At 40.2% G+C, this 21526-nt stretch overlaps 1 protein-coding gene and 1 long non-coding RNA gene across 3 annotated transcripts in view; both read left to right on the top strand.

Annotated features, from left to right (window-relative positions):
* LOC116650862 (uncharacterized) overlaps positions 1-21526 on the top strand; it is a 41378-nt gene that overhangs the window by 6350 nt on the left and 13502 nt on the right. The gene's annotated exons all lie outside the window — the stretch shown is intronic.
* Positions 625-21162, top strand: wdp (Leucine rich repeat protein windpipe). 2 transcript variants are annotated; one of them, XM_070209658.1, is made up of 3 exons: positions 625-949; positions 7192-7230; positions 18653-21162. In XM_070209658.1, exon 3 carries the CDS (start codon positions 18697-18699, stop codon positions 20782-20784), a length of 2088 nt encoding a protein of 695 aa, XP_070065759.1. In that variant the 5' UTR covers positions 625-949; positions 7192-7230; positions 18653-18696; the 3' UTR covers positions 20785-21162. The 2 variants fall into 2 exon arrangements, with proteins under 2 accessions (XP_070065759.1, XP_002059902.1); XM_002059866.4 differs by lacking the exon at positions 7192-7230 and having other exon boundaries at positions 626-949.

Here is a 21526-nt window from a genome sequence, read left to right as displayed (position 1 = left end):
CCACTCTCCACCTCTTTCTGAAACGCTCTCTTTTTGGTGATAAGCCTGCACGAGCATTTTCTCGCTTGCACTCTTGCAAATTTGGCCAATAACAGAATAACTATTGTGAATGAGTTATTTGCTCACGAGCTACTATTGAAATTTCATAACTTCGCAGGCCTATAGCTGTATGCCTGTGTGCCTGTGTGTGTGTGTGTGTGTGTGTGTGTGCTTTCCACGTGTTCCGTTGCGGCGAATTGAGACAGACGGCGACTGCCAATTTTTTTTGCTCAGCGAGGGAGATCAACATGTTTTTCGCTCATCGAAGCTCACTCCAGCTCCAGGCCTGTGTGTGTGCTTGTGTGCGTGTGCTTTTCACGTGCTCCGTTGCGGCGAATTGAGTAACATGCCTAGGTACACAGCGACTGCCAATTTTTTTGCTCAGCGGGCGAGATCAACCATTTTTTTGCTCATCGAAGCTCACTCCAGCTCCAGTAGCTTTGTGTCTGCTCTCTCTCTCTGTCTTTCTCTTTTTCTCTCACTCTCTGCTGCTACTGCTCTACCGCTCAGCCGGCGTAGTGTATTTATATGTGTGCGTACCGGTGGTGAAGTTTCAGTTTCGGTTTGCTCAGTTGCCGCTATTGTGCTTAGGTTTTTAGCGGTGCGTTTTTATTCGGCGTTAAGCTTTTCCATCGAACGGACGGTCGCGTGTGCCAGCGCTACGCTAGGGCCAGTTAGTTTCGCCGCGATACGCAGCCGTGACAGTCGAACGCGGTGTATTAAATCTCTATATAGATTATTCGCATTACGATCGTCGTGCCGCTCCGCCAGCCGTGGAGTGTGCGTGTGTCACCACAGCCCAAGTGAGAGGCAGCTGAACAACCATCCAATCAACCAACCAACCACCCACTCGGCCGCTTATCAGCCCAAGCCCAAGTGTTGATCCTCAATCCCGCTCTGTGTTCGCTAGGTAATTAAATGCAAACCAAAAAGCTAAAGTTGAAATGAAAATGAAAAATGTGCGAAAGTATCTGGCAGATGCAAAAGTATCGTGCAGATGCTCTATATATCAAAATCAAAATCAAAGACAGACAGCCACAAACATTGAGCCAATTTATTGTGATGCCTGCAGTTAGTTTGTTTGTTCTTTCTTTCGTTCTGCACATTTGCGTTCAGCTCTCGTTGACATTTCTCGGCCTCTTTCAGACTCGTTTTCGAAATTCTTTTTGTTGTATCTTTTTTTTGCGCCGACGCCGAAAATTGATAGCGAACGCCGCAGACAGACGCAGTCGTTGCGCAGGCAGCCAGAACGAAAGATCTTCAAACTTGAAGAGCGCCAACAAACGCGTTGAAGGACTTTCTGTGAAAAATAAAAACCCAAAAAAACCAAAAAAAGAAAAAAAAAAAAAACAAAGAAATAAAAGATAATTGAAATTTTGCCGGTGCAATATATATTTATATATATATACATAAAACAAAAACTATTTATACTCTAGAAAATATATTTATATATAAATAAACAAGCGAGAAGCTGTGTGCATAAATCAGCAGGCGCACAGCAGCGCTGCAGATACAAATGTATCTGACAGATACATAGCTCTAAATAGTGCAAAACATCAAAATTTATACAAATTATTTAAACTTTGTGTGTGCAGTGAGTACAAAAAAAGCAAAAGAAAAAAATAGCATTAAAAATTGACACAAACTGCCTTATCTAAGATCAAGGTCTGATGCCGTCGCAGCCTTTGAGTCAGTGATAAGGCAAACAAATCGAGTGCTTTGTGAGATTTACTATGCATATAGACACAATTCAATGCATTAAGAGTGGACAAGACAACTACAAAAGAAAAAAAAATGCGCAATCGTTTATGCAATTTTCCGTTGCAGTTGTATCTTTTATTACCTTTATAATTTCATTTGAGCTGCTTTTTGCGGTTTGGCGCTGATCTGCGGCCAAACTTGACCCTGTTTCTCAAGCGACAGCAACAGTTATATAGTTATATAATTGCCAAAAGCCACGAAACAGACAGACGAGACAAGCCAAAACCTTAATAATAATAAAAAAAAAGAAAACAGTGGTTACTTTAACCCCTTGGTTCAGCACGGCGGCCACTTAAAATTACTTAAGCGCCGTGGCAACAATAAAAAATTAAACCTCTCTTGCCTGGCGAACTCGCAGCAATTACAAGTTAGAGTGTCGCAGTCAGGAGTGCGCGACTAGCAGATACCCTAAAGATAAATATTTTGTCTGTATATATATATATATATAACTTTGGTCCATCAAATTAATTTTAGAAACTGTTATTTTCGAATATCATAAAAGTGGGATTAAAAATGATTAAATTGCTGCCTCTCTCTCTCTCTCTCTCTCTCGTAGACGAACTAGAATGACTCAGCTCTTCTTCCTAATCAAGTGCAGTTATACCTTATACCTTATACCTTATACCTTATACCTTATACCTTATACCTTATACCTTATACCTTATACCTTATACCTTATACCTTATACCTTATACCTTATACCTTATACCTTATACCTTATACCTTATACCTTATACCTTATACCTTATACCTTATACCTTACCTTATACCTTATACCTTATACCTTATACCTTATACCTTATACCTTATACCTTATACCTTATACCTTATACCTTATACCTTATACCTTATACCTTATAGCCTTTTAACCCATTCAGGGAATAATAATAATATTGTGAAAACGCACTGACGCACGCATTTTACGTGCATGTGAAATCTTTAACAGCTACGCACTCGCTTGTGAGTGGCCTGTGTCTGCACTCAGATACACTCATTCATGCACAGCTAGGAAAAAACGAAAACCACACAACTTGTAGGTGCTTAGTTACAGCTATTTATCTATTTGTATCTCTATATCTGTGTATCTCTGTATCTATTTGTTGTGTGTGGCGCAAACATTCTTGCATTTCTGCTAACTTTACCGACTACCAATTATGTGCTTTACACAATCGGGCGCTACTTTGTAAATTGTTTGTTTACACTTTTTATGTTGGCTGTAAATTATTTTCAAATAGTTTAACCAATTCTCAAGAATATGCCCTGAATCATTTAACCAAAAAAAGTGTGTATGTCAAGTAACAGTTGGTGTTAAAACCAATTGAGAATCCGAGGCGAGATAATATATTTTACATGTGACGTGGTCGTTGGGAGGTGTAGGCGGAAATTACGCAACAGTTGTCGCTGGCTGGAACATGCGAGTCTACTACACATGTATATATGTAGTATATATATGTCTGTGAAACACAGACTCGATACTCGTCGTAGCAGTCAAGACAGGTGCTAATTTGTGGCGCATAATTCACAGAAATGTGCGAGTGCGCGTTCAAATTTCAACGAAAACTTTTTTATGGCCAATAACTCAGCGCACAAACCGCAAAATATTCGTGTGTGTATAACTCCCGGCCAAAGGCGAGCAAGAAGAAGCATAAGAGAACTGTATCGATGACGCCGTAGCTGAACGTTCTTATCTTGGCCATATTTGTGATATTTGCAAAAAAAAAAACAAGAAATGTTGAAAAATACGTTTACTGTCGCTGCATTATCGCATGCTATGGGTAGTGCAAATTTCACTAGTTACCAACTCACAAGCTTTGACGTCACCTCGAGAACTGTTGAAATAGATCAGAAGCCGCTTATCTTGAGGCGCATTTGCTAATTGACTAATTTATGGCCCTTATTTTTTGCCTTAAGCGCTTTTAATGTGCCTGTCACGATGCGATCTGTAAAAAGGGGTTTTACCTTATTTTACATATAATAATGTGCTAGTAGAGTTGCGTCTTGAATTTCCTAAAAGGCTTTCAATTTCTTGTTTATATGTGCTTCAGTTCGTAGTAAAAATACCTTATCAAATTTTCAAGAAATTGCTATCAACTGTTTTTTTTTGTTTTTGTGTAAATTACTTCCGATTGAGTCGTCTAATAATTACTTATAGTCAAAAAATGTTGATGCAATCGTTCCGGAAGGTTGTACAGAAAGGGAGAGCACAGAAGGGTAAAAGATGGTTATGATTAAAAATCTATAAGTACTAAGTAGATCTTAAATTATTCATACACCAGCCAAGGATTTGAACCGGCAACCTCAATGTTCAGTTGTCAGTATAAATGGGTCAGTCAGATAACGCATCAATCGAAGGCTCTGAAAATGGGCTATATATATTAAATGATGAAATAATTAAAAACAATGAGGACTTATATGCAGCTTGCATGATTTAATAATGTAGATGGGTGTTGTGTGTGTTCTTTTGTAGACTGACATTCAATATGTGTATGCACATATATATATATGCATTAAATATATCTCAGTGTATATTCAGTTGTATACACTCAATACACGCCTGAATTTATCGCTTATTTAAGGCGCCGCCGATTATCGCACAGTCCATTTGCATTGGCTGGCGTCCAGAGTCTGGAGTTTCGATTTTCCCGAGTTGCCGTTTCTGGTGTTCTGTTGCGTCTTTGCAACTGAAACCGACAGCAAATGTATTCGATGCAACAAAACAAAACTAAAAAAAAAAAAAATTAAATTTACGAAAAGAACAGCCGAAAAACTACAGAAATTGTGTAAACACAAGTATTTTGTGCATTTGCTGGCGGCCCATTTATATTCGGGCCTTTGTCAACCTTGCCCCCATTAGATAGAACCCAAATTGGGATGAGAAACAAATGATTGGGCTCTTTATGTTTTCGATAAAGAGCCAACACGCACTTATCAGCGCGCAATCAAAGCAAACGCGATGACAAAGTTGCCCAACAACAAAAGCCACAATAACAATTTGAACTTAATCCTATAAAAATAATGCTTTAGCTCGAGAGGCATGAATGTCTGTTTATGCGCCTTTTAGTGCATTTTGTCATTCAAATTTGGTGGCAACAAAATAAAATTCCGGGCTTAACGCCAAGTGCACACATGACTTCTCCAGAGTTGGCGGGCATATCTATAATTAGCAAATGTCGAGCGTTTCCCCCAATACGATAAGATAAGCATAGCCGAAGCAGACGCCGACTCTGATAGCGGAAAACAAGTAAAAGCACTGTAACAGTGATTGCTCGACTGGTCGATACGCTGTTCACTGTACATATTCTTTTGATTTTCCAGCATATGTATTTTTGTCTTAGTTTTCATTTGATAAAACCAAAATTTATAAGTGTACTTCTAACAGTCACTGAGTTCTTTAAGGAAAGTTTATGTCAAACAAGATTACAAAGCTCAATTTTCGCCTCTCTCATGCCCCTTTTTAACATATTACATAAATAAATATTGCTCTATGATCTCAATCGAAAATAAACGAGAAAGAAGCTCACCGAAAGATATAATATAGATATATAAATAGGATAGGATATCAAGAATATATATACTTTATGGGAGTTGGATATGTCTTATGCGTTACATATTTCGTGACAAAATAATAATACCTTATGCAAGGGTATTAAAACGATACTACATAGAGCTATACTTTCCTAACTAAAATATTTGTTTACCTATTGAAAAATACTTAAACTAAACGTGCCGCGTCTCTCTTCTTCCTCTACCTTATTTAGTTTTTTGTGTAAACAAGTGCGAAATTGTTGAACGTATTTTTTTTATTTTTGTTATTCTCAAAATGAAGCTCTAGGGCTTAGTTTACATCTGGAAAAACAGGTGACTCTCAAAAGTGTTGAGCTGTGCTGGACACCTTTTTTTCTGTTTTTTATCGTTTGATTAGTTCATCAATGAGAAATAAATTTGCATGCGGATATTTATAGCCCACGCCAAACAATTCGGTCAATTGGCAAAGGCAAATCAAAGGCACAAACACGAGCAAATACATGAATGAGGCGCGTTATGTTTTTCGTTTATTTTTAATATATTTTTTGTTTTTTGTTTTGAAATGGCATCAAATGTGTAGCGTTGCGACCTCGTCTGGGATTACGATTGCGTTGGCTGCAGTCCCCCTGATACTGAATTGTGCCGCCGTCGCCGTCGCCGTCGACGGATCGGATCGGATCGGATCGATTGCATGGCATGGCGGTTGTTGCCTGCGGTGGAGCCCGCGTGGCGTATGAGTAATCTGCAGCTCGTTCCACTACGACGGTGGGCTGTGTGTGTTGCGTTACGTGACAATATGTTCAGCACGTTCGACGCATATTAATCGACGAACAGAAAAGCAGATAAACAAATTTTGCCTCAACACTCGATTTTTAGTGCGAACCTTTGTGGCAGCTCATTAGGCCGGTGATTTGTATGGGAAAAGCATTGCATTCTCTGCGTGCCCACGCATTGTACGCATATAATAAGCCTAAGATTGCCAATGCAGCGATTGCGACAACAAATAAAAAAAGAGTTTGGCACGCAAAGTTGTTGCTGGCACTGCTTGGGAATTACAAGAACTGTTCAAGTCTAATAATAATTGGCATAGCATGTGTACTAAAAGCACTTGAGAATTATAAGCGTAAGCGCAAGTAAAGCTTTGAAATAAAATTCCTTGAACAGTTCCTTAATAGTTAAGTTAAAATATTCTATTATGTGCCAGCAGTAACCGCTTGGGAATCACAGGAATTTATTGAAGTTTGTGCATTCTTTCAACAAAATTCTAGGCTTGCACTGCTTGCGAATTATAAGCATGAGGTTGACTTTAAGCCTTAACAGCTTGGGAATTATAGGCAAACTCCAAATATTGCGAGTAGCTGTCTTTTGAGTATATATTTAAGGCTCAATTCATCAGTTTGATTTATCACTAAGACTTTTCACCTAGACTGAGTTTACGCACAGTCGATTTTCTTTATATTTTCACCCATTTGTAATATTAGCTTAGCAAAACTTTCACACTTCATTGCCAAAAGTGATTGCCAGCAATTGAGTTTTGCAAATGGCTTAAATTAATAATGGAAGGCAGCTGCAGCAGTCAGCAGTAGCAGTAGCAGTAGCAGTAGACGCAGCAGCAATGACAAAGTTCGTTAAAAATGAATTTAGACGCTTGCAATTAAAGCGCTAATTATACACAATTAAAATCAAAGTCAGCCACAGCACAAAAAATAGTTGAAATAAATGTAAGAAAATCAAATCAACATGTGACTTGCAAATGCCACTGTCTGTGTCTATATATATATATATGTATATGGTATATATATATCTGACTGCACTTTCGATTTGTGCATGCGAAATTCACATGATTTTCTTGCTTTTATTTTGCAGCTCTGGAAGGAAACGGCGTCCATTTATGTCTTATAAAAGGTAAACAGCTCGCACATTAGCATGCAAAAAAGAAATAAAACAACAGCAACACATTCGAGCCACCAAATTGAGCTGTTGGCATTGGCATTTACTAAATTCGCCAAAAAAAAAAGAAAACGAACAAGAGTGCTTTAAGCCCAACTAGGAAATACCCTGTACGAATGTAAGCGCAAAATTCTAGCTGAGCAGCTCATATAAAAAATTGTGCTACTTGTTCTTTGTCATCGATTTTGTGGAGACGGGTCAAGTTATCGATTCTTTGGAAGGAACTTGATCTACTTTACAAGCTTGCACATATTTCCTTCCGTCTCTTACATAAATTCGCATAAAATCATGATACCCCTTAAACCTGTTATTAATGACTGCAGGGTATAAAATCTTGAGCTCCGCCAATTTGGTGGCGACTCCAAAACGCATCGTTAGCCTCGCCAATGGCAACAACAACAACAACAACAATAACTGCAACATCATGATGATCGGGTTAATTATCATCAGGCAAACCAGTTGGCCAAAACCAGACAGCTAAAAGTTTTGCTATTGCCTTTGTTATGCCCGCCCCCGTACACCCTCGACCATGCTGCCGGCCGGCCGGCCGGCAAAAGTTGGTCTAAAAGCCAAAGCAACAAGTGGTCATAACTGTCAAATGACGCTGCCTTGTTCGTGGCCTTTGCTTTGCTTATTTTCCATTGCTTTAAAGCGCTCGGCAGCCACTGCCAATTGCCGCCGGCTGGAAGTTGGCCCACCCCCCTGCACATAGCACGTTGCCCACTTAAGGTGCGTGCTCTTAACGTGTCAACTGCCAAGTGGCAAGTCGAGGAGGCACAACACGGCAGCCGCAGCAGCCGCAACAGACGTTCGGTTCAGACGATCTGCTGCGCTTTTGTGCCCATCGACAGATACAGATACAATATATTTATGCATAGTTTATTAAAATGCTACCAAAACCTAACCGCAGGCTAATTTGTCCAGGTTCTGCACTTACCTGTTGCCTCTGTGTGTGTGTGTGTGTCTGTTGAGGCTGTTCCTCTGGCTGGCCTTCCACTTGTGTGCCACAGCAATGGACGGTCGTGCGGTTTTGTCTGCACGTGTTTCCTCCAACTACACTGTGCTACAAAAAGTTGCTGAAAATGTCAATATTTGTATACCCTAGCAGAGGGTATTATGGTTTTGTCACGAAATGTGTAACGCATGGAAAGAGACATCTCCGACTCCATTAAGAATATATATTCTTGATTAGTATCGACATCTACGTGAACTAGCCTCCCTATTGTAGTACATTTTCGGCGTGCCGAAGATGACCCTTTTTTTTCGTTTTTAAATCAATTGAAATTTATCATGAGTCAACTTTTTTTTTCATTCAACCCATCTAACAGAATAAAAAGACGCGTGCTGGCGATTTTTGAGCTGCTTTCTGTATGCCTAAAGTTGGCGCGTTTTTCACAATTGCGGCAGCTCGCATTATTCACAATATTTGTTTTGCAGTGTAAGCATTGCCAGCGCTCACCTATCCACATAGTTGGCCACATATCGACATATCTATGCGGCTAACGACAGACAACACGAGTCCGGCGGAACGCATTGGCAGGTGCAATTGGCGAATAATTTCACGCTGAAGTTCGATTATTTATGGCATGTTGGAAAACTGTATTGCTGCTGCTGTTGTTGTTGTTGACTGAAAATTGAAATCGAAATCGAAATGAAAATGAAAACGAAACGAAATTATTTAATTCGGCTGCTGTGCGACGAATGCAATTAATCAATGTCGCTTTGGGCATTGAAATGATATGCAAATAGTTCGTAATTCGCATTAACCTCGTGCTGTAACTACTACGACCCGGTTCGAGTTTAATCGGAAGCAGTTGAAGTGTTAATCATTGTGGATCGTGACAAGGTTTTTGACTTGGCAACCGCTAAAAATAGTCGCCACGCAATAGATCGAACGGCACGGCTCGATCCACGCTCAAAGAAGATGATGATGAGAAAACCCACGCAAAAGTTGAGCTTTGTTTTACTCAATTAATTTGTTGTTGTCTTTTTTCCAAATTGTCGCCCAAAAATCTATCCGACTCCCTACTTGGAAACCCCCGGAACCGCATCCAACCACATTCTGTTGTCCATTCGCCCATTTGTTCGTTCGTTGTTCGTCAATTAACGCAGCAGCGGTTAGTAATTTAGCCTAACTATTAGTATGAACATGTATCTGAGCTTGTATAGATGTATCTGTATCTGTGGCTGTTGATGTATCTGCTTCTCTATATCTCGTTTGCTGCCTTACTAATTACGCGAACGTGGCGCGAGTCTGGTTCGATAACTTGTTGAAAATGTTAACAATTATATGGCATTGATTAGCCGCTGACTTTGTGGCACGTAACTCGGATTTAAATGAACACAGCAAAAGTTCAATGAAATGTCAATTTGCTCAGTGCCGCGCTTCCTTGAGGAACTGAACAAACACTCCAAATAGATACTTCTATTGATTACATGTCTCTAGCTAATTGATACTTGATTGTCATTGCTGTGCACTTTGATCCAGGTAATAAATCTAATTAGTTATGATTGGAGCGAAGATCTTTAAGATAGTTCGATGTGATAGTCTTTAATTAACAGATAGTTATAAGTACGTTTTTATCCTTTAATGTGGGGCAATACGTGAGGTTACGAAAGCGGTTTTTAACTAGAAAATGTTGAATGATGTTTTTATCGAATGCAGCTATAGGAACAGCGTAAGGTTGCTGGTTCAAATCCACAGTCAGTTGCATACTTTAAGCACATATTCAAACGAATAAAAATAGTATATATAGATATATACCTATATTTATTTGAATGTCTAATCACATGCATTATATCTTATCTATCATGATAATAAATAGATCTTTATATATTTCTATTGTTGAGATAAGATCTTTCAAATCTTATCAGCAGAAATTAGCTGAATTTTTAGTGTTTTATATATATACAAAAAAAAATGTCACATAACAAAGGCAAAGATTAGATCCCAGTTAAGATCAGAAGTTTCTAGCATTTGATTGCCATTAAACGAACTGTTAGTTACACTTAAGCCGTTTTAATACCCTATATTCAATTGTTGATCACACACACAATGGGTTACTTAGGAGCTGGGATTACGAAACAGCCAAGTGATCAGACGGCAGTCTGGCCGGTTGGCGCCCAATGCAAAGTCTCGGGAAATGTGTCGACAAAGTGCAAACCCATTTGGCGCTAATCAACGTGCTCTTGTCTACAAACAAATCATCATCATCATCATCATCATCTGTGCATACAAATGACAATGAGATACGTTGGCGTCGCCAAACTTTGTTGTGGGCGTTCGTGCGCGAGATTTGCACACACACACACACACACACACACACACAGACGTGGCCATAACCGGACTCTTAGTCAAAACTGAATTAATAAGAAATGTTCAAGTTTTTATATTGAATTGTTGCCTTTCTCCTGGCTGCTGCACTGCATCCAAATGGATCGCATGTGCCTTGTGGTCAGTCTCCATGCGAGAAAGGTTTCACATGCTTTTTCAAATGTGTCGCACTTGCAGATATTTTCCCTTTTTTTTCGCCTGCAAAAACATATTTTGTCGAATAGCAAATAGAATTGCAGTTGAAAATGTTGCAAAATGTTTGCAAATACTTGAGATATTTTAGCTAGATTTCATGCCCAAGGCTAAAGTACATTAAACAGTGTCTGCTAAAAGTGTGCACACGAATGTTTTTTAAAATTGTATTTTCTGAAGTTTATTTAACTTTAAGTTTGAGGCTGAGATTTGGCAAGTAAAGGAATATTACTCGATTGAAGCAATATCCTAACCCCATTAAAGATTTGATATAAAAAGGCTTGTTTACAATAATCGCCTAAAAGACCCTGAGAATAAATTACAATCTAGATAAAATGTTAACTATATTCCAGATGAATCGTCAAGCTTAAGATGTTTATATAAAAGAATCGATTAAATATTTCTTTATTTAATAAGTATTTATTCATATTTATAAGCTTTTATTCATTTATTTAGATAACAAGCTTTTATTCACAGTACACATAGTGAAATATACAGTTTATTTTTGTGCTGCGTATGTAAATTGTGAAATGTGAGGGGTAAACAGTTAGCGCTTACATTTACCTTTCTAATTGCTGGCCGAGACTTTCTCTGCTTTTAATTCCCGACTAATAAGAAATTATGTTTTGGGTTTTTTTCTTATTTCTCGCTTACTTTTCGATAACTCTTTAAATCCTGCATTTGATAATTAAATATTTGTGCTTTTAATGTGAATCATATATTGTACTTTACGCGTTATTTCCATGAACGTTTGGTTAACAGGTTTTTTATAGATTGAAATTTTACAAATGCCATAATCCGACATGATTCAGTTTTATGGGGAATTGTCAATATACTTTTCATGCCCGCCGAACGGCTGCTGGCACCTGGCCAAAATGGCAAGAGCGAGGCGAATGGGAGGGAAAATGTTTCTCAATTTTTGTATACATTTTGGCAGCGATCTCGCGATTTCGCGTGGGGTTCAAGTTCAATGGAAATGTTTGCCCAACAAATGGGCTGGCAACAGGGCGAATGCGTAATGTGAGCTTATGCGATCAAATCGGAAATTAAATAATCAAAGCTATAAAAGAGCACACTTTGGATATTTAAATGTGTTAAGTTTATGCTTCATTTCGGCAACGATCTCTCGATTTCTTTTTGGGGTTCAAGTTCAATGGAAATCGTGTGTCCAGCAAATGGGCAGGCAACAGGGCGCATGCGTAATGTGAGAGCTGCAGCTGTCTCTTTGGGCAGTTGGTGCTATTATTTTTTTTTGTTGGTGCATTGACTTCAGGTGTGGGGCCCACGTTTTCTTCATTTCTTTTTTTTTTTGTTCGCTTTATATTTTTTGGTGTGGAGATTTCTTGGCTTTTGGGCGGGCAGCAACACGTTTTGCATAATTCACATTATTTTTTCGCTTATGCTTTGCGCTTTTTTGTTGCTTTTTGCCGTTTGCTTTTTGCTGTGGAGCTGCCCCCATTGCTCGACTCACATTTAAGTTACGAATGTATCTTAAAGATACATTTCTGCTGCTTTTAATTATTATTTATTTATGTGCTGCTTACTTTTCGTGGAAATCAATAAAACACTTGCGCTGTGACTTAGTATTTTCTTTACTTTTTATTAATAAAAAGTTGCTACTTTAAGTAAGGCTCATTTGCACTCGATTGGCGTTGCCAGACCGTACGCAGCGTCGCTACGAATATGCTTAATTGGCAAATTGAAGCCGACTTTGCCAAATTGGCATATTGATAATATTTTCATAATGGAAAGGGGGTGGGGGGAGGTTGCCGTAACGAATTGGGTCATTAGACCCCCAGACGATTGCAGTTGAGCACTTTTTCTTGTTGTTTTTTTTTTCCTGAGGTAATGAGCTCAGTGCTAGGCTAGAGATCGAGAACAAAACAAAATTGGAATATGCTAATTGTCTTTAGCGTGCCGCGAGTGTATGGTATGTTTGTGTGTGTGTGTGTATTATGTATGTGTGTATGTGTCTACCTGCCCACAAGCTATCGCGAATTGCTCGCAGCTGGTTTTCTATGACGACATGACTGTGTAAAATTCACAGCCTCGCCTTGAATGAACCGCCGCGCTTTGTGCTAGTCGACTTTTATTTATATTTTTTACATTTATATTTTTTTTTGTATATTCAATTTTTATTTTTAACTTTTGCATTGTGAATGACAGCTTTCGACTTGGCCTAGCTTCATTTGGCCAGCTGACTGAGTCATGAGACGCGCCGCTCGCTGCATGGCTTAGACGTCATCTTAGCAACAAAGCGACGAGTTTGTCTTATAATCCATACATATGTGTGTGCCCGTGTGTGTTATTATATACGCGCAGGTAAGACAACGAAATCACCTGATGTTTTAATTGCTGCGCGTCATCATTTCGCCTGCGTAAACGCGGTCAAAAGCAAAGCAAAAGTGAAGAAACAACAAAAAAAAATACAAATAGCAAGAGAAAGAGAGAAAAAGGGTGAAGAGAAAATAAGTAAGAGTGCTCTAGGCCTGATTGAACGACTAGGCGATATCCTAGGTCGAAAAATTAGAAAAAACAAATAAGTAAAACCGCAAACTATATTTGGCAGATTATTGAAAGAAACGCGATCAGTGCGGGGCATAAGAAGACTTATGGGATTGTTTCAGAAGTTCCATCATACCCGCTTCACCAGATTTCAATGAGTATCTTGAAAGTAAATGGCAGCGAAATGGAAGAATACGCCATAGTTCAATAAACCGAACCAAATGTTAACGGTAAAAGTAACGCGCTGAATTTACAGTTCAAACCATATTCAGACACATAAACATTAAGCCCCATTTAAGAATAATATTTACTATATATATGGCACGTGCACTTTTGTCGCTCACTGTAGCTTCTTTTTTTGCATATGCATTTGGCAATACGCATAGCCGCCAAATAAAGCTAAGGTTGAGTAATTCTAGCTAACGTTTTATTTATAAACCGCTAGACAAATAAAATTTGCAAAAAAACAAATAAAAATATATTTATTATATTATATACATAATATATGAACGGCGCGCGGTGAACACGATTTAAATGTGACTATAAAAAACAGATTTGCACAAATTTAAATACACACACACATACACAAACACAGATACAAGCACATACACGCACGTATACTGGGGCAATATGATTTCAATTTTTACGATTCTTTTTCGTGTTTTTTCAACACTTAATTCCACTTACCATATGATATACATATGCATATAGTACTCAATATATATATTTGCCTACCCTTCTATCAATGTGTGCGTGCGAGTGTCTCGTATCCAGACCCGCACAAAAGAAATGACGAATCTGTGTTATATATCATCATTTTTGCCCAATTTTTGTTTTTTTTTTGCGGGCATCAAAAATTGACCGACAAACGTTCGCGTTGAACAAAGGAAATACCGAACGCTCCTTTTTGATACCCTGTAACAATATACCTTGTAGATTGGTCCTATCTAGAATTTCTTTTCTCTATCTCTCTTTTAGCTAATATCGAAAAAAACAAGAAGTCGCATTTCTCTTCTCTTCAAATATACAAATTGGTTTATTTATTAGTTTGTTTTTCGCTCTATCCAAATTTCACATAAAGTATGCCTGCTCCTTATTAAATTGTACAGAATATTTACTCCATAAATCCGTTGCCTGTCGTCACACAACCAGTTTTTTTGTTCCCCTCGTGTTCAACTGCATAAAATGTCATTTTTATTTTGGGATTTTTTGCTTTAATGAAATTTGTATTAAATTAAAAAAATTTGGTGCCCACATAAATTAAAAAATAATATAATGAAGATTAACTTGGCTGCGGCTAATTTTAGAAAGTCATTTACTCAGCACATTTCTGCTTAAATTTATTATGCTATTTAATAATATTGTTGATTGTACAATTTTGAGTCAAAATACTAAAATGGCAGCACAGTTGCCCAACTTGTAGAATATGACTTACAGGGTATTTAAATGCCTATAATTTCAAATAACATTTTACGTATTTCTTTTGCTAATGTGGTTGCTTCTTTATTTCGGTTTGTGGACGCACTGAGTCAAGGTTAGGCGCATTTGTCATCATTTAAGTTTAATGCTAATGCTAATATTCTTCTTCTTGCTGTTGTTGTTGTTGTCGCTCATTTCTTTCAATTTGCGAAAAAATATTTGTTCTAAGTTGTAAACGCCATTAAATGCCACTTGGCAGTCAAGTGTTTTTCTCTCAGCCCGCATTCAAATCCGACCTCTTGCCCTGCCGCTGGCTAATTTCAGCTTCCTGTCTGTAGCTTTTTTTTTTAAAAGCGCACGTGTGAGAACGCAGTCAATTAAGTGAAATCACGATCAAATTATGATAAGAAACCTTTTTGTTTATTTTTTTCTCTTCTTTCGTTAAATGCAATTAAGCGCTTTTAATTGCAATTTAGCGCCAACTGCGCGAACCTGGCCAAACAGGTGGGCAACCGAAAATGGCGAAAACCATTGAAATTCAGCAAATTGACAGATTTTGATAAATATGCCACCGCCGCGGCAAACTGAGCTTGCAGCTTGCAGAGGGTGAAAGTCTTTTGGCCAAGACACAACAGCAATTTGTCAACAGCAGGCCATTTGAAGAAGACATTTGTGATTTGTTGTTGTTGTCGTTTTTGTTGTTGTTGGCCATGTTTAACCGAACGCAATGACACAATTTGTTAAGACCACTTTTCCACATGCCAAGCAACAGCAACAGCAGCATCTGCAACGGCAGCTGCAGCTTACGGCCGACAGCCTGACCTTGAGCCTGACACTCGCTCAGATACATTTGTATCTCAGTCTTGCAATTTGCATTTGTGTGTGTGCCGCCTCATTTCCAGTTGGCATTTTCTGCCTGCCTGGCCTCAGCCCCGCATCACATTGTGCCTTAATTATGTCTGTGCCACCGATTGCGGCCCTTCTCACCAGCAGCTGCTGCTGCATATGCGGCCGCATTTATTTTGGAAAAAAAAAACCAAATTGGTCGCATATTGGCGCGCCGCTGTGCACACTGTTGCCCAAAATGTTGTGCGCCCTTGGGGTGCTAGCAAAGCTTTGCCCTGTTCTGCCAGGAAGTATTGCACACCCCGTATCAGCAAGGCCGGCTGAGTTGTTCTGTCCAACTAACTGTTACCCTATCTTTATGCAATATAAACTATAACACTTTACCTATTTTCAGATATTTCAATTAGTTATTTTGAGCGGCAGTTGGCGATTTAGCTAGTGTATGGATTCGAACTCATAACCTGCACTGACATTATTATTAAAGTTGACTAAATTATTAAATGCATTAAAGACTTGAATGTATTGTCCCTCAAAATTGTTCATAAATATTCAACAATATTATTAAATAGCGTTTTAAATTAACACAGAAATGGCCTTAGTAAATGACATTCTATAATAAGCCGCAGCCACGTTAATTTTCATTATATTCTTTTTAAATTTCAATGAATGACATTTAATGCATTTGAAAAGCTTTGCGCTGGCTTCTGGATATCTCCAGTCGGGCATTACCGATTTCTTCGTTAGTTCTAGGAACGATTTTCAAACATATTAACCAGAGTCTGCAAATGTGTTTAATCTTAGTTAGTTGCTTTTGTTCACAATTAAAATTGTGAATGTGTTTAAAGCTGGTTCAAGTTAAATCGTACCTGGATATGTAAATCAGCATGACGCTGCACAAACGAAGCAGGCGAGTGTCAACCGATAATTACTGTTAATTACTATAGGCAATGATATATATAAATATATATATATAAATACATATATATAAATATGTTTATATGAAAAGTAACTCTAGCTGCAGCTGATGTAAATTGAGCATAAAGCACAATCATATAGATGCCACACTTTAATTTGAATCCCAAGCCCGGCTAAATTGTCAGCTGCAGGCGACCAATTTTAGGGGCCATGGAAATTAGTCAACTCTTGAATTATTCAAGTGCACCTCGCTGTAAATTGCAAATTGCTGACGGCGGCGGCGGCTGCCATTTTAGCTAGAGATACTTTTGCATCCATAAGATACTTCCACATCCAGATGCAGATGCGCTTGTGCAGTTGCACTTGTCTTGTCGATTAGTGTGAGCGCAACAATCAGTTTACCTATATCTGTATCTGTATCTCTATATGCATTACTGTTCATTGTTATGCGAGAGTTTTGCGGTCAAAGACGCTGCGGATTGGGCTTATCAGACGACTGCGGCTGCGACTGCGGCCGCGGCTGCTGCTGAGGAAGAGCGCGAGTTGCACTTAAATTGCAGCCACGAGACAGACGTCAATCAGTTTGCGTAGCTCAACTAATAAATGCCCACACACACACACACACAAACACACAGATACACATATTCGCACACACACATGGAGATAAAGATCAAACCCATTTAGTGTGCGCCTGGCTGAGTTAAGGGGTTGAGGTCGGGTGAGGCAGCTGCCTCCGACGTGGTCAAACTAACAAGCGGCTCGCTTTTAATCTCAATCTGTTGTAAGCGTGTAACAGTATGTGTATGTGCATGCGTGTGTGTGTGTGTATGTGTGCATGTGTGTGGGTAGCTGACTAGTTGAGCTTTTTAAGAGACAAATGCTGACAGGTGATTTACTTAATTAAGAGTTTGGGCCAGGCAATAGAGTGAAAGTCATGTGATAGATGGTTAAAGCCTGTCAAATTCAAGTGCTCAAATTAATAACAATAGTTAAAACCAAATATAATCGTTTAACTATATATAAATAGATAATTCATTTGCGTCATAGTTCACTGATAATTGAGAAAATCATGAATAGTTGAATGATAAGTGCGAACTTCATGTCTCGTTCTAAGAAAAACACATAGAAAACTTATATACCCTACAAACATTTGATGGAAAAGTGCTTTCTTTTGCTTTGTATTTTTTTTAGAGAGAGTTTTTGTTCGCTCGTGCGATCCCTAGCACATAATTTTTTATTGCCAAATTCCTTGCATGAATTCATGGAAGATTAAAATAATATAGTTGGACCCTTCTGAGACTCTGAACATCTGGTCTGGTTTATATAAATGAAAACCCAATTCCAAATAATGAAACATTATTATATTTATTCAATCTCTCGGGTTTTTACATTGATTAAAAATCAACGAATGTCATTTAAATTAAACAGAATTTATTAAAGTAAATATCTCTTTGGCTTCGATTACTGATAAGTAACTTTTTACAGGCCATCAACAATATTTTACTCAATGAATGCTTTATTATAGAACCCGAAATGAGTTCACATTTTCTTCCACTACTGAGACCCTCTTCTGGGCATTCCCCGAGAACTTATACATTTGATGAATACATAGTGCAAAGTTATTTTACACTATTTTTAAACTACTAGAATTTTACTTGAATTTTTTCCTTTTGTCGTGCTCATTCTGACGTATCTCTTCCTAGTTCTCAACACTGACTCACGAAATAATTTTCCGCAGTGCGTTCGCGTGTGTCAGGTGCTTGAGTTGTTGCTGATGTCACAGTCCACGCCAAAATTATCGTGTCGAACTTAAGAACTTATCAATAAAATGACAAAAAAAAAAAAACAAATATTAATTACCCGAGCGGAGATAACGACCAAGCTTAACCAACGGACAAGCGATAAAGAAATCTAAGCACGATAGCGACTATTGATAGATAGAGGGACATACAAGAGAGACAGAGAGTGAGAGAGAGAGGAGAGAGATATATTAGCAAATATGACGCAACCTGCGATTTTTTGTTAGCTCGCGATCAAAGCTCGTGGAATCAACTAGACACCTTTAGTTTCCATTGCATTGTCGTTGCCCAGAGGTACTCGGAACTGCGCCAACAGCCTGACTCCGTTTAACTAATTCGAGTTTGTTTTTTCTCGGTTCCTTTGCAGCTAAGCGCGAACCAAGCAATTAGATCTTCCCAACCCAGTCAGCCATGGAGCGCCGCATAAACTTGTTGCCCGCTTTGCTGGCCCTGTTGCTGTGCATTTGTGCAGCAGCAGCAGCAGCAGCCGTAGCTGGAACGCCCGCGTTTTACTGCCCCGAGGACTGCAGTTGTTCGCTGTCGCAGCACACGCACAAACCGCTGTTGCATGCCAAGTGCAACAGTACCAAAGGACTGAAGCTGTCGGAGCAGCCGCTGCGAGCTGGCGTGCCCATACATTCCATAGACTTGTCGTATTTGGGACTGACGCGTTTGGGCCATGTGCTGAACATGCTGCCCAACCTGACCTCCGTGGACTTGTCGCACAACGAACTGCACGAGTTGGGCCATTTGAGCAAGCGCATCAAGAAGCTGAACCTCAAGCACAATCGCTTGACCTCCGCCAAGCTGGTGAAGCTGCCGCAACATTTGCAGGTTCTCAATTTGCAGCACAACGATATCACGTCCCTGCCCATGGAGTTGACCCATCTGCAGCACTTGCAGCAGCTGGAGCTGGGCCACAATGCCATCAATTGCTCGTGCAGCACCTTGGAGGTGCGCAACTGGCTGCAGGAGCGTCACGTATACATGGAGAAGCCCGTCATCTGCAGCCAGCCCACGGAGGCGCATGGCAAGCCCTGGCTGCAGCTGAAGCAGTCCGAGGTCTGCGAAAAGGAGCAGCGCGGCTGGTATGCCTCGGACATAGACGAGAACGAGCTGATGATGGGTGATCAGCCCGTGCCCGATTCTATCGAGCAGGAGGACGAGGAACAGGAACTGGGCAAAGACTATCTGGTCATTGATGGCAAGAAGTCCGTGAAGGCACCAGAACCGCCACCGCTGCCGGTGCAGAGCGATGTGGAGGGATCGGGCGATCTAAACGAAATGAATATGGAACTGGTTGCCCACCAAGCATCGGAGCCGGTGCCCGTTATTGCAGAGGAGCCCAAGACAGAGCAATTAGTCGCCCACGACGAGGAAGACACCGACGAGGAGGGCTCGGGCAGCGGCGGCGGCGCCCTCATTATACCCGCCATCCATTCCGATCCCATTAACACAGATGACTTTGAGCCTCCAGAATCGCCCGGATCCGAACAGGTAAGCAACGAAAACGACGACGACGACAGCTACGACAACAAGCCGGTGGAGCAGCCGGCCACGCCTTCGGCGGACATTTTCAAGAACATCGGCATCTTCGAGGACGCCAGCGGCAAACCGGTCAGCGAGGAGGTCATTGTGCCGGTTGTGCAGACCAAGCTGGATGTGGGCGCGCCCACGGATGTGGTCACAGACGGACCGCTGGATCTGGACAAGACCTCCGAGGACATACTGTCGGCCAAAATAGGCAAAAAGGATGACAGCAATGCCATCTACTTCCTGCTGGGCGTCATTGCGCTCATTGTCCTGGGTCTGATACTCTTCGTGGCCATCAAACGCTGCAAGTACAACAACAATGCGGCGGCACGTGACGCCGAGGCGCAGCGCCAAACGGAACTGCTGGACATGGACAAGACCAATCTGGGTAAGCCGCTGGCACGCAACGGCCACGAGCACTCACCCTTGATAGGTGAGAAGACCAAGCTGGACGAGGCACAGATTGTGAACGGCAACGGCAAGAAGCCGTACGATAGCAAGGATGGGGCTGGGCAGCAGCCGCTGCTGAATGGCAACGGCACTGCCAACGGCGATGCCAAGGAGGTGCCCACCATCAATGAACCCGTCGCTGCTGGCGCTGATCCGGCGGCACCACATGAATACTATCCCATCACACCGCGTTATCCCACACCGCAGTCGCCGCGCGCCTCCAAGTACGCACAGCATCCACAGGGCCAGGCCGCCGGCGAGCAGAACAACAACAACAACAACAATAATAACAACAACAATGAACCGGATGGCGCCTACTTGCCCTCCTCACCCAAATCCGGCCGCTATTCGCCCGTCTATTCGCCAGAGACTGGACGCGTCAAGATCAAGCTAACGGAGACGCCCAAGCCGAAGACGCCCATGTTGGTAACGCGCAGCAAGTCGAATGCTGGGGATATTATAACCACGCCCTATTTGGAGCCCACACATCAGGTCAATGGCATTGCCGGCCACTGAGCTGACCCCTTGGAAAAACCCCTCCCCCCTTTAGCTGACCTGCAAGTGTCAGGCGTGAGAGACAAGTGCCAAGCGAAAACAACAACAACAACAACAACAAAAGCCTTTAACTGCGCTCAGAGTGTGTGGCAATCGATAATCGATAATCGATATACGATAGGCGATAACGGTGCTTTGCAATGAAGAGCAAACAACAACTATTCGTTTTAAGCTCCCGCATCCCCTCTTAAATATATGGTAACCGTTTTGTAGTTTTAGCATTAAGTAAATTAATTAATACTTAAGCATAAATCTAGTTTAATACCAAAGTTTAAAAATATCTTAAATGTAAATTTCCCAGCAGCTGCGAAATACAAAAAAAAAGATGATAATCAGAAATGGGCTGATGACGCTTTGCAACACTATTTTTCTACTACTGGCATATGCATGAGACACACACACACCCACACAAACACACGATTACTTACTATACAAACCTGTGCATGTATGTGCATATATATATATACACACATATATATATCAATTTATATATGTTCTTTATATATATTTTTATAATATTTAAGCTGCATTCTCTTGTGAAATTATATTGTGTTACTCTCTGTTCGTGTGAATGACTTTTCAATTCAAAATAAGCCTATCAATAAAAAGAAAAACTACAACATTTAAAAAGCTCAACAATTTGTTTAAACATTCAATAAAAAGCTCTCTCCATATTGGCTTATTCAGGTTTTAAACCCATGTT

The sequence above is a fragment of the Drosophila virilis genome, chromosome 5 (assembly GCF_030788295.1).
Source record: "Drosophila virilis strain 15010-1051.87 chromosome 5, Dvir_AGI_RSII-ME, whole genome shotgun sequence".
Taxonomy (NCBI): domain Eukaryota; kingdom Metazoa; phylum Arthropoda; class Insecta; order Diptera; family Drosophilidae; genus Drosophila; species Drosophila virilis.
The sequence above is the reverse complement of the archived record's forward strand: the minus strand, read 5'-3'. Positions and strand labels throughout refer to the sequence as shown.